Source organism: Somniosus microcephalus, chromosome 6 (genome assembly GCF_052327205.1).
Source record: "Somniosus microcephalus isolate GS21.2 chromosome 6, FLI_Smic_1.0, whole genome shotgun sequence".
Lineage (NCBI taxonomy): Eukaryota > Metazoa > Chordata > Chondrichthyes > Squaliformes > Somniosidae > Somniosus > Somniosus microcephalus.
Window position 1 is genome coordinate 210,005,497 of NC_140992.1, and position 13,121 is coordinate 210,018,617.

Here is a 13,121-nt window from a genome sequence, read left to right on the forward strand (position 1 = left end):
TTTTGGGAAGGTGTGGATTTGAAATTTTATTTGTGAAACAAAATAAAGCACACAGCCCACTCTAATAATGAATCCTGCAACATTTCTCAACGGTTAATGAATCACTTAATTGGTATAATGTTGAAAATGTTTGCTAATACTATTGTGGAATGCCCAATATTTGTGCAAAGTGTCTCACTGTCAAATTGAGAAAAACCCATGAGAGTCGACCTGTGCATATTCACTTCTGTCACTTCTCCAAGCCCATGTGAAAGAGATGCAGAGTGAGTTAATTAGATAAACTACTAAGTAGATTCTAGCCATGTCAGTGTATTCGGGTAATTGGATGTTTGTCAAAGGCTTAAATTAATCTGAATTTGAGTGAGGTGCTGGACTTGTCTGTTTATGAAGAGGGTGGGAGTGGTGCTGTTTCTCTTGTAAATACAGTAAGCAAAACTGCACAGAACCTGTCTCACTAGAGACCATTCTGATGAACCCTTCAACATCTATAAAAGCGGCAAAAGTATATTTTTTTAGAAATGGGATCAGCCAAAGTTAAGTGACATATCAACTGAAAATATTAAATGATTTTTAATTTATATATATATATTTTTCCTCAGCTATGATTTTTTGATGACATTTTCAAATGTAAGGACAAATGCCTTTACATTGTAAGGACTGTAAGGATTGATGTGTGCTATCAGTGGTGTTTGTTAAAGTGCTCCAGATTTATGCTCTGAGGGAAATTGAAATTATTTGCAAGGCTAGATTTCTGAACACAATCTAATGGTGGGAGATTTGTTGCAGTGACCTAAGCTATACAAATTGCATGTTTCATTAGAATGTGTCCTGTCAAATCGTTGCAGAATCATTTTGACAACCTCTATCGCAAATTCATCACCTACACGGGTGGAGAGGAGCTCTTTGGACTGTCAGTTACACAGTGCCCCCAGCTGCTGGAGATAAAGAAAGAGCTGAACCTTTTACAGAAACTTTATAGCCTCTACAATAATGTGATCAACACAGTGAACAGCTACTTTGACATTCTTTGGTCTGAGGTGAACATAGAGAAGATAAATAATGAGCTTCTGGATTTTCAAAACAGGTTTGTTAGCTGCGTACATTCTACTGACTTTCGACTATCGTACACAAATATATGATCCCATTTGTAGCGATAAAGTACATGCAGAAAGATGTTGACATACATTTTTAATTGTCCCAATTGCTTAAGAAGGTTTTGTATCAGAATTTACATATTTATTTTTCAGCTTATTTGCTGGGCTTAAACTTATTGAAATATGTTAGGGGTGAGACAAATCTGAGCTTTGAAACTACAAAACAGAAGGAGCAGCTTGTGCAATGTTCTCCACGACTGACGTTGGTGTAACAAAACTACACAGCCCACTGTTTGATTGTTTTGACAATCTCTATCGCAAATTCATCACCGACACTGGTGTTTGATTAGGAAAGTTTCATAATTCATAATTTGTAGTAATCTCATAATTTTTGAAATCTTTAAAGTCAAGAGACCAAGGAAGAGGGAGCAGATCAGTTAGGGAGTGAGGGGAGTAAGAAGAAGAGAGGAGTTTGTGCTGATTTTTTAAAATACAGATTCACTTTCAGTGGGTCGGGCAGGGTTGATTGATGTGCCTGCTAACGCTTGACGGTTGAGTTGATCTGAACTGTAGGACAGGGTTTAATAGGAGATGGGTTGGTATGGAAGACAGTACATTTTGATTTGACAAGAATTTGCTATTTATCTTCCTTAAATAATAAAATATTTTCTTCTGTTCTGAGCAGACTATAGAATGCATCGTAATATCAATGGGCAGCAGCATCTCTCTCTATGCTATTACTTGCTGACATCCCTAACTGAAGTTCATTGTCTGCTGATATTGATTAGCTGCTGGTGGTGAAACTTATAATGACTCTTCAGACAATTGTGTTCAGTATTTTGCTCAACAGCATTTTATAATAAATTAGCTTTTATTTTGTTATTTGTTCTTGAGATGTGGGTAACATATACCAAGGCAGCGCTTACTGCCCATTCCTGGTTACTCTGATGGCATTAAGGGGATGAATTTTCATGGGGGGTACTTTAGAAAGGGTTTTTTTTTGGTGTGGGGTTTGTGTCTGGCCAGTCAGGCGTATCTAAGCTGCTCCAGGCCCCGTGCTCCCCTTTCTGGTTCTGACCGCCGGACTTATTTCAGTAGCGATGTAGACCAAATGAGACTCGTGGTTGGGTGCAAAGAAGACCAGTATTTTATTGAAATAAAGAATAAATTGCTATACAGTGAAAATAATAATGAATACAGCACACTTTTACTTAATACAGCACACCTTTACTTAATACAGCACACTTTTACCTAACGGGGAGGAGAGAAGACGGACACATCGAGGGAAAATTGACTAAAAATGACAATTTTAACAAAATTCCCCTTTAATTCCCACCCCTTATACGTATCTAGGTTGCCTTGTAATGGGCCAGAAAGTTTATGCTCACCAGTAAACACCTGCTCCGTGCCCGTGCGGTCTGCCTTTTTATTCTTCACCGCCCCGAAGTAGAGATACCCCAGTAATTTAAAAGTAACTGCTGGTATTCCACTTCTTTGGGCAGGCTGCTAAGCTGTTCCTCTTGTAGGCAGGGCACCGGAGGTGAGGCAGTAGAGAGAGAGAGAATGGCTTCCTGAGGGGCTATCTTTATACCCCATTAGGAGCCCTTATCTTCGCGCCCAAATCTGGATGTATCTGGGCTCACACAAAAGGGACCAATCTGTCCCCATTGACTGTAATGGGTTTGAATGCGTTTCCCATTTGTTTAACTGGTCTGTGTTCCAGTTTAAAATGTCCCACTGATTTCTCGAGTGCTGGACAAACAAATCCTTAAGTGTTCAGTCAACAGTGCTTGAGAACAAGTGTAAACACTCCTTTGTCTTGTGGTTGCAGTCCCACCGCAATTGATTGACAGCTTTAAGTACTTAAGCCCTTGAGTCAACACTGTAGCGAGCTCATGTAAACAAAGTCCTTTGTTCCGTATTGAAAACTTCCTAAACCGCAGTTGATTGACAGTTTCAAGTACTTCAACACATTCACACAGGCTGGTATTTTTTCAAATCCTATGTCAGCCAGTGATGGGAGATATTCAGACAGGCTGTCTTTCTCCTTTGCCACGAGGCCTGATAGCCATCTTTGATGCTCTGGGTTTTTAAGATACATTCCAACCAGGTTTTCTTTAATCAAATAATCTTCGGGGGCTGCCGAAATTTTCCAAAATTTTGCAAACCTTACAGTCCTCCCCTTGGATACTAAAACTTGCTTGCAGTATCCTGTTTAAAGGTGAGCAAGAATTTCTGACCCCCCACAAACAACCTTCCCTTATACTTATCTATATCTATCTCTGATCTCTCGACACCTCCATCCCCCTTACCCAGAGAGTATCGCAGTACACGGTGGGCATCTATTGATAGAAAAACATGATTAGTTACAATAATTCAAGCGCGGAGGGGGTCCAATGCCCCTGCACCACTGATTATTGACAATAATTCAAGCATGGAGGGGTCCAATGCCCCTGCACCACTTGTGACATAGTTTTAACATGATACAACATCTTTAATGAGATTAACACCAAGCCAAAACATATCTGTAAAAATTACAAACGGAAAAAAATGAGCTTCCTCCCTTTTTTTTTATAATGCAATTGCCTGACACTTTAATAAATGGCACCATTCTTCAGCCATAAATGTGTTTCAAACTTCCACAATCTGCAAACACAACAATTCACAGGCATATGCAATTTTTTCAATTGACTCCAAACAAATAGTACAATCTCACAGTTAGGAACCAAATTCACACATTATTTCCTTTGGAGTTGGGATCAGTACATAATACAAAATATACAATTAACAAGCCTTTTGTGAACACTTAAGCTTAATCTGGATTTCCAATAACAGTTTAATTGCTGTGAACAATAATGTACCAAGTATTGTTACACATTCTAAACGTCAATCAATGTGTTCTAGTGTGTGAAACGGAATAGAAAATTTAAATTACTTCTCACGGATAGCGTAATTATTTTCTATGCTAAAGTAAACTGTTATTAAAATATTTTCCAATGCTGTCTTTTCCTTGGGGTGACGATTCGTATCCTCGGGCACTGGAGGGAGGCCTCCCCATACGTGAAGCCGGTCCCACTAGAATACTGGGTTGAATTGGATCCCAGTCATCCTGGCCAGCTCCCCTCGTGGGCATCTGCCTCCAGCAGACCCCTCCCTTCATGGGCTAGGGGTTGCTCCCTTCCCCGAGCATCCAAAGACACGATGGTCCTCTGCACCTTTCGAAACTCTGAAAAAGACTTAAAAAAACATCTAGCCAGGTCCCCTGGCTCGGAGGAATGTGATCGGGTCCCGCAACCTCGGCTCACATAGACAACACTCTGGAACGGTTCCATACTTAAAACTTACACTCTAATACTTAAAACTACCAAATTGCAATACAAAATTAAAATGAACACACTCTAATTTACTTATACACCTTACTTAAAATTGAACAAAGCTACATACAAGCGCTGCCAATCTCCGGGCGGCCAGCCTAATCCCTGTTTGGACTGTTGCAGGCTACTGCCTGCAGTGAAGCTGGACTGATCCCAACTTCTGGTGCCTCGCAGCTTATGGCTGCTGGCTGGGGACCTCTGTCTTTTGGCTTCTCCCTGACTCGGGAGACCACCCTTTTCCACTGGAAAGTTGGTGACCATACTTTCTTGGGCTGGGGTACCCGAAGAGACCTCCTAGGGAGTGTCGCTGGTGGGGCTACCCTGGCGAGCGGACCCTTAGCTTGGGTCACAGCCCTTGCTGGCTGGGGACCTTCTCCCTCGGGTCCCTCCCTTCCCAAGCCTGGGCTGGGGATGGGCAATCCCTCGCCACTGGCTGCCGGTGGCTGAGAGTCTTCCTCTTCAGGTTTAAAACCTGGTTCAGGCTCCTTCCCGGAGTCCCATAAGAGAGGGGGAATCGCTCGGGCCAAGTGCTGGGGAACTTCTCCCTTTATGCACGCGACTGCACCTGTGTGTGCAGTCTGTGTGAGTGTACGCGCTGCAGGCTGAGGATTTCTAACGTCAGGATCAATCCCAGCTGCCTGTTTCCCTGCCTTCGGCTTAAACAATTTACATTATTTAATATATCAAGCAGCCTGCCAGTAACCCTGTTCTAAATTCTTTTCCCTTACCAGGGCGGCCTTAAAGGCAGAATCTTGGGCGTGGACCTGCTTTTGGTCCGGGGCCAAAGCTATCCCCTGTGTGCCTCCCTTGTCTCGGATTGCTGCTACCGGGCCTGCTCTACAGGGGTCCCAGAACTCTCCTTCCCTGTCCCCCTGATTGACCACCTTGTCAGTCTTTTGGTTACCCTCCCATGTGGTATGGAGGGATCCTAAACCTATGACCAAAGGTTTTGACCTTTCCCCAGCCAGCTCATTCCCTGTGGGTCCCATTAAGCTAAATGGGACCTTGTTAGACCGGGGTGAATTGGTCAGGTCTTCCGAATGGACCACCGTGCTGGAAGCTCCAGTGTCCACCGAATATCTCCCCTGCACTGTCTTCACCCCCATCTTAACATAGGGCCTGCTCCCCTCAGCATTCTCGCGGGGACACAGGTCGACAGGCTGCGCTGGCTCTAGTCATTGCTGGGAGTGGGATGGGGCAGACAGGGTCAAAGCACCGGTGGTGGCTGCTACTCTCCCCTGGCCAGCCAGAAGAGACCGTAGGGACGTAAAAGTGACTCGATCGCAGCCCTGTCTTCTGGGCTGGGGCTGTGGGATTTTTCCCTTATTATCTTTCCAGGGATTCTTAGTCTTTTCTCCAGTGACCGTCTTTCCCGCACCCATAACAATTTAACTTAGCCTGGGAGGGACGGTTCCCCTCCTGGTGCCACTCTTTCTTACTCTGGCTCCCAGGTTTAACCTCATGGACTTTTCCCTTGGGTTGGGGCGTCTCGATACACCTCATGAAATGCTACTGTGAGCTGGTGGATCACCGCTTCTTCGGTGGTCTGGGGGTTTCAGGGGTCAAACCAAGCCACGACCTGGGCTTGGATCTGGGGTAGGCTGTTTGTCATAAGACAATGGAGCCAGTGAGTCAATTGGACTGGGTTCAGTGCTGCCCGCCCTGGCATTCCCGGGCATGCGCTCCGGTAGACTGGCCACAGCCTGTCTGCGAACGCCTGCGGGGATTCCCCTGGGAGCTGCACCGTTCTTTCTACCCGGGTGAACAGACTACTATCATTGAGTCCCATGGCCTCCAATATCTCATTCCTCAGATCCTCATAATCCTTCTGCCTGCTTTTGCACTCACCAGATAGGGCCTGGAGGAGATCACCTCCCAGGGAAAACAGCAGCATTTTAGCTTGCTCTGCGTCATCGCAGTCATTAACACAAGCTGCTTGTTCTATCTCCCTGAAGTGCAGAGAGGGGTCTCCCTTTTTAGTGAGCTTGGGGATGTGGCTAACCATGTCCCTGAGCTGGTGGGTGCCATATGGCACCACAAACTGATTCTGGATGGCCCCTGGGTCATCGTCATCAACGGGCGGACCGTACCTCCATTGTCGGAGGGGGTACACTGGTCCTGGTCCTGGCCTATCTAGCGGGGCCTGCTGTGCTTCCTCTACCACCTCATCCTCCACCCCCCCCCTCGCTGCCAGAGCTCCTGAAAGCTCGGAGCTGTGGGTGGCGGTTGTGGGACCTCTGATTTCCTAACCAACTTTATTCTGGGTGTTGCCTGTGGGACGGTTCTGTTTGGGTTGCTGGTAAAATCTGACTGGCCTATCTTCGGGCTGATAAGACATATCATCCCCTTTGCCCTCTTTAAAGCCATACTCAAGCTTTCTATCTCTTCCCTCAAACCCTTGGTCGCAGGCCAGCTTATACGCTGCCTTTACCTCCCTAACCTTTTCCTCCTGCTCTCTTACTTCTTGTATGAGGCGGGCATTCTCCTCCCGCACCCTCATCTCATTACTCTTGGCCTCTGCAACTAGGCACTTCAGGTACTCTAACTCGTGCCTCGTGTGGCTTTTGCTCTCACTAAACTGGTCCACCAGGCGCTCTATCTTGGCCTGGTATTCTTCAATCTCCATTTCCTTATCCCAACTCTCTGCTTTAACTTCCCTAAGCTTGCGGGAACCTAACCACAAACAGATCAGTGGGATAAAAAGAAAACCAATAACTGCTGCTCTCTCCAGACCCAGACCACCGTCTGCTACATCGCATACTGTCGCCGATGGTCCTGCCGCGGTCACCATTTTGTAGAAAGGATTTTTTTTTTGGTGTGGGGTTTGCGTCTGGCCAGTCAGGCGTATTTGAGCTGCTCCAGGCCCCGTGTGGTTTTGAATTGCTCCCCTTTCTGGTTCTGACCGCCGGACTTATTTCAGTAGCGATGTAGACAAAATGAGACTCATGGTTGGGTGCAAAGAAGACCAGTATTTTATTGAAATAAAGAATAAATTGCTATCCAGTGAAAATAATAATGAATACAGCACACTTTTACTTAATACAGCACACCTTTACTTAATACAGCACACTTTTACCAAACAGGGAGGAGAGAAGATGGACACATTGAGGGAAAATTGACTAAAAATGACAATTTTAACAAAATTCCCCTTTAATTCCCACCCCTTATAGCTATCTAGGTTGCCTTGTAATGGGCCAGAAAGTTTATGCTCACCAGTAAACGCCTGCTCCATGCCCCTGCGGTCTGCTTTTTTATTCTTCACTGCCCCAAAGTAGAGATACCCCAGTAATTCAAAAGTAACTGCTGGTATTCCACTTCTTTGGGCGGGCTGCTGAGCTGTTCCTCTTGTAGGCAGGGCACCGGAGGTGAGGCGGTAGAGAAAGAGAGAATGGCTTCCTGAGGGGCTATCTTTATACCCCATTAGGAGCCCTTATCTTCGCGCCCAAATCTGGATGTATCTGGGCTCACACAAAAGGGACCAATCTGTCCCCATTGACTGTAATGGGTTTGAATGTGTTTCCCATTCGTTTAACTGGTCTGTGTTCCAGTTTAAAATGTTCCACTGATTTCTCGAGTGCTGGACAAACAAATCCTCAAGTGTTCAGTCAACAGTGCTTGAGAACAAGTGTAAACACTCCTTTGTCTTGTGGTTGCAATCCCACCGCAATTGATTGACAGCTTTAAGTACTTAAGCCCTTGAGTCAACACTGTAGAGAGCTCGTGTAAACAAAGTCCTTTGTTCCGTATTGAAAACTTCCTAAACCGCAGTTGATTGACAGTTTCAAGTACTTCAACACATTCACACAGGCTGGTATTTTTTTTCAAATCCTATGTCAGCCAGTGATGGGAGATATTCAGACAGGCTGTCTTTCTCCTTTGCCATGAGGCCTGACAGCCATCTTTGATGCTCTGGGTTTTTAAGGTACATTCCAACCAGGTTTTCTTTAATCAAATAATCTTCGGGGGCTGCCGAAATTTTCTGAAATTTTGCAAACCTTACAGTACTCACACAGTAACTTCAGGAGAAGAGCTGTAGAAACCCTGGAAAAATGGATGTTTCCACCGTGGCTCATCAGTCGAAGTTAGGGTGGACAAGCGGGAGCAATCCCTGTGGATAATCACCCTCTTAAAGCCAATCGTGTAATGTGGGGCTGGGAACACATGGAGACTTGGCTGGGAGTGCCTGGTTCCTTCCCTTAAAGGACAGAAATAATTTTTTTACTGACTTTTGGTGTGTTTAATAAAAGCATTGACCTAGAAAGTGGGGAGCGATCCCGGTGCTGTGCATGCTGCACATGCCTAATGAGGCCAGTGGCAGGACCATGGAAAATGTGGTCCGCCGACCTCATTTGTTTATTATCAGCGAGCTGCGGGCGTCAGTCACGGCTCGGACAGCAGGGACAGCTCGGATGCCAGCCGATGTTCTCAGCAGTATCGGGGTGGGTGGGCGAGCAGTGGTCAGCAGCGGCCGGTGGATTTAATTTCATGCCAGGAGGAGCAGGATTGCTTCTCCTGGCTCCGCAATGAGTTAAGTAAAAAAGTTAAAACTTACCTTTTAGGTGGCAGCCTCCAGCAGTCCACTTAAGGAACCTCTGGTTTGGATGCTGAGTGCCTATAGAAACTGCGGTTATTTGCAATCAAATTTTGCAAAGTGGGCCTGAGACAGGCGTTCGGCCCTCGATTTGCATGTGAATTGGGTCCAACGCCAGTTTCAGGCATGCACTCTGGATGCCTACTGAGGAGCCCTAACCAATATGGCAGGCAGCACGTTTCTGCTGCAGAATGAGCGCCCCCTGGAGACCGTCATATTGGATCCTCAGGAGCTCATTTCATGTTTGTAAAATTGGCATCACACGATTCAGTTCCTAGGCCATTATTGTTCACTGGGCTGAACTTTCTTTGCCAGGTGGGGGGTGGGGGGCATAAAACAGACAGTAGTGGATTGGTCGCCTGCTTACAGCCCACCCGATTTTCCTTTAGATTGACTTCAATGGAAAGGAAAATCGGACATGGTGTATAATAACAGCCAACGGATCCGCTACTGCCCATTTTAGGCCCCTGCCTAAAGTTCCACCCATTATTTTCAAAAATCTCATCTGTAATTTAAGGTAGTGTCAGTCTGTTTTCAGAAAGTGAAAACTGAAAAGAAATCCATTTTTTTTCATACCAACAACTTACTAATGAATAAATTTGAAAGCCAAGTTTCTAATTGCACTGTGTCAGAAGCGCAGCTTATGTTTGAGCAGATTAGTAATCTGTATCTGAACAACCGCTAATGCATTTCAGATGCCGTAAATTGCCTCGAGGTTTGAAGGAGTGGCCAGCCTACCTTGATTTAAAACAGACCATTGATGACTTCAGCGAAAGCTGTCCCCTGTTAGAGATGATGTCCAGTAAGGCCATGATGCCTCGTCATTGGCAGCGCATTGCCCAAGTCACAGATCATGACTTTGACGTTGTCAGTGAAACATTTAAACTGTCCAATATCATGGAAGCCCCACTTTTAAAGTACAAAGAGGAGATCGAGGTGAGTTCTGATTTGTAGAGATATAATAATTTACAGTGTTAAATATATATTTATTTGTGTTGAAAGGGGAAAGAAATTCTAGGAACTTACTTTTATACCCATCTATTTTATTTCATTCTAAAAATTAATTCAAAGAATAATTGCATTTGAAAGGGTTCTCCGTGTTGTTAGTTCTCCATTTATTCCATGAAGTGGACTCTCTTCCAGTGAAATTAGCCAAAGAGAAATCCTTACAGTACATCAGCTACCTAGTTCTAGTGTTCATGTGCTTGTGAGCAGTTTCTAATCAACAAACAATCAGGTCGCTGGCAATGTCTTCAAAGACTGAAATCAAAAAAGAACCAGTACTTGTGTAGTGGAAAGAAGTTGAAAATCAAAGCCATTTTCTGACAAACACTTTTGTATTAATCATGTTAATTCAGTAATTTAGCTGATGACTCTTGAATATTTTTTCTCTGAGATTACTTGTACTATGCCATTTTAGCAGACATACAAACTACTGTCCCATTTCCCACCTCCCTTTCCTCCCCAAAGTCCTTGAGTGTGCTGTCGCCTCCCAAACCCATGCCCATCTTTCCCGCAACTCCATGTTTGAATCTCTCCAATCAAGTTTTCATCCCTGACACAGCACTGAAACAGCCCTAATCAAGTTATAAATGATATCCTCTGTGACTGTGACCATGGTGCACTATCTCTTCTTGTCCTTCTCGACCTGTCTGCCGTCTTTGACAGGGGCGACCACACCATCCTCCTCCAATGCCTCTCTGTTGTCCAGCTCAGTGGGATTGTCCTCGCTTGGTTCCACTCTTACCTATCCAATTATAGCCAGAGTATCTCCAGCAAAGGCTTCTCTTCATACCCCCCACATCATTACCTCTGGAGTCTCCCAAGGATCTATCCTTGGCCCCCTTCTCTTCCTCATCTACATCCTGCCCTATGGCAACATCAAAAACAGGAAGGCAGATTATTATCTGAATGGCAATAGATTGGGAGAAGGGGAAGTGCAACGAGACCTGGGCGTCCTTGTGCACCAGTCGCTGAAGGTAAGCATGCAGGTGCAGCAGGCGGTTAAGAAGGCAAATGGTATGTTGGCCTTCGTAGCGAGAGGGTTCGAGTACAGGAACAAGGATGTCTTGCTGCAGTTGTACAGGGCCTTGGTGAGACCACATCTTGAGTATTGTGTGCAGTTTTGGTCACCTTATCTGAGGAAGGATGTTCTTGCCATGGAGGGAATGCAGCGAAGATTCACCAGGCTGATACCTGGGATGGCAGGAATGACGTATGAGGAGAGATTGGGTCGATTGGGCTTATACTCGCTGGAGTTTAGAAGAATGAGAGGGGATCTCATTGAAACTTATAAAATTCTAACAGGACCAGACAGACTAGATGCAGGAAGGATGTTCCCGATGGCCGGGGAGTCCAGAACCAGGGGTCACAGTCTAAGGATAAGGGGTAAGCCATTTAGGACTGAGATGAGGAGGAATTTCTTCACCCAGAGAGTGGTGAACCTGTGAAATTCTCTACCACAGAAGGCAGTAGAGGCCAATCCATTAAATATATTCAAGAAAGAGTTAGACATATTTCTTAAGGCTAAAGGGATCAAGGGATATGGGGAGAAAGCAGCGACAGAGTACTGAATTTGGATGATCAGCCATGATCTCATTGAATGGCGGAGCAGGCTCGAGGGGCCGAATGGCCTACTCCTGCTCCTATCTTCTATGTTTCTATGTAACATCGTTCGAAGACATGAGGTCAGGTTCCACATGCACACTGACGACACCCAGACTACCTCTCCACTGCCTTTATGTTGTCAGCTTGTTGGTCCGACATCCAGTTTTGAATGGGTCGCAATTTCCTCCAGTAAACATTGTGAAGACTGAAGCCACCATCTATGGCCCCGTCACAAACTCTGTAACCTTACCACCAATTCTGTTCCTCTCCGCCCACACCAGTTCCATTCTTATCTATCCAGTTGTAGCCAGAGAATCACCTCCTCCAGCCCTACAACCCTCTGAGATCTCTGTGCTCCTCCAATTCTGGCCTCTTGCGCATCCTTGATTTTCTTCGCTCCACCATTGGTGGCCATGCCTTCAGCTGCCTAGGCCCTAAACTGTGGAATTCCTTCCCTAAACCTCTCCACCTCTCTCTCCTCCTTTAAGATGCTAATTAAAACCCACCAAGTGTTCTAATATCTCCTAATGTGTTTTGGTGTCAAATTTTGCTTGATAATGTTCCTGTGAAGCACCTTGGGATGTTTTACTACCTTAAAGGTGCTATATAAATTCTAGTTGTTGTTTCAGGTTTGGACCAGACGGTTTGCAACCTTGGAATCCTACTTGACCCCAAGTTGAGCTTCCAACCCCATATCCTCTCCATTACAAAGACTGCCTACTTCCACCTTTGTAACATCGCCTGCCTCTGCATCTGCCTTAGCCCATCTGTTCCTGAAACTCTCACCCATGCCTTTGTCACCTCCGGACTCAACTATTCCAATGCTCACCTGGCTGGACTCCCATTTGCTACCCTCCTAAAGCTTTAGCTCATCAGAAACACTGTTGCCTATATCCTATTCCACAATAAATCCCACTCACCCATTACCCCACTGTTTGCTGACCTACATTGGCTCCGGATCCCCTTATGGCATGAATTTAAATTTATCATCATTGTTCAACCTTCTCCAGCCCTACAACCCTCCGAGAGCTTTGCATCATGTGCCTCCCTCCCTCTCTTCACCCCACTATTGTTGGGTGGGTCTTCAAGCATCTAGGCCTGACCCAATAATTCGCTACCTAAACCTCTCTACCTCGCCACCTCCCTCTCTTCCTTTAAGACCATCCCTAAAATCCATGTGTCTGACCAAGCTTTTAGTCACCCCTCCTAATATCTCCTTTTTGACTCAGCATCCATTTTTGTCTGATTACGCCTCTGGGATATTTGACTAAGTTAAAAACCTTAATCTTCCATTACCATTAAAAATACACATTCGTTTGACTGAAGTGCGTCCATTTGATATGTTATTTTCCACAAACTTTAATTTGGTTAGCAGGAAATAAGTGTATTACAATAGTATGATGTAGAAGTTATCCAGATGTGCAGCAAAACAAGTTGAATTTGAAAAGCTTTTCA

General features: G+C 45.1%; 1 protein-coding gene across 1 annotated transcript in view; it reads left to right on the forward strand.

The window, feature by feature from the left end:
• Positions 1-13,121, forward strand: part of LOC147116426 (dynein axonemal heavy chain 5-like) — a 345,860-nt gene that overhangs the window by 133,237 nt on the left and 199,502 nt on the right. Inside the window, exons 28-29 of the mRNA XM_085992043.1 lie at positions 846-1,084; positions 9,755-9,995. Coding sequence (XP_085848169.1) covers positions 846-1,084; positions 9,755-9,995 — 480 coding nt within the window. The remainder of the gene's footprint in view (positions 1-845; positions 1,085-9,754; positions 9,996-13,121) is intronic.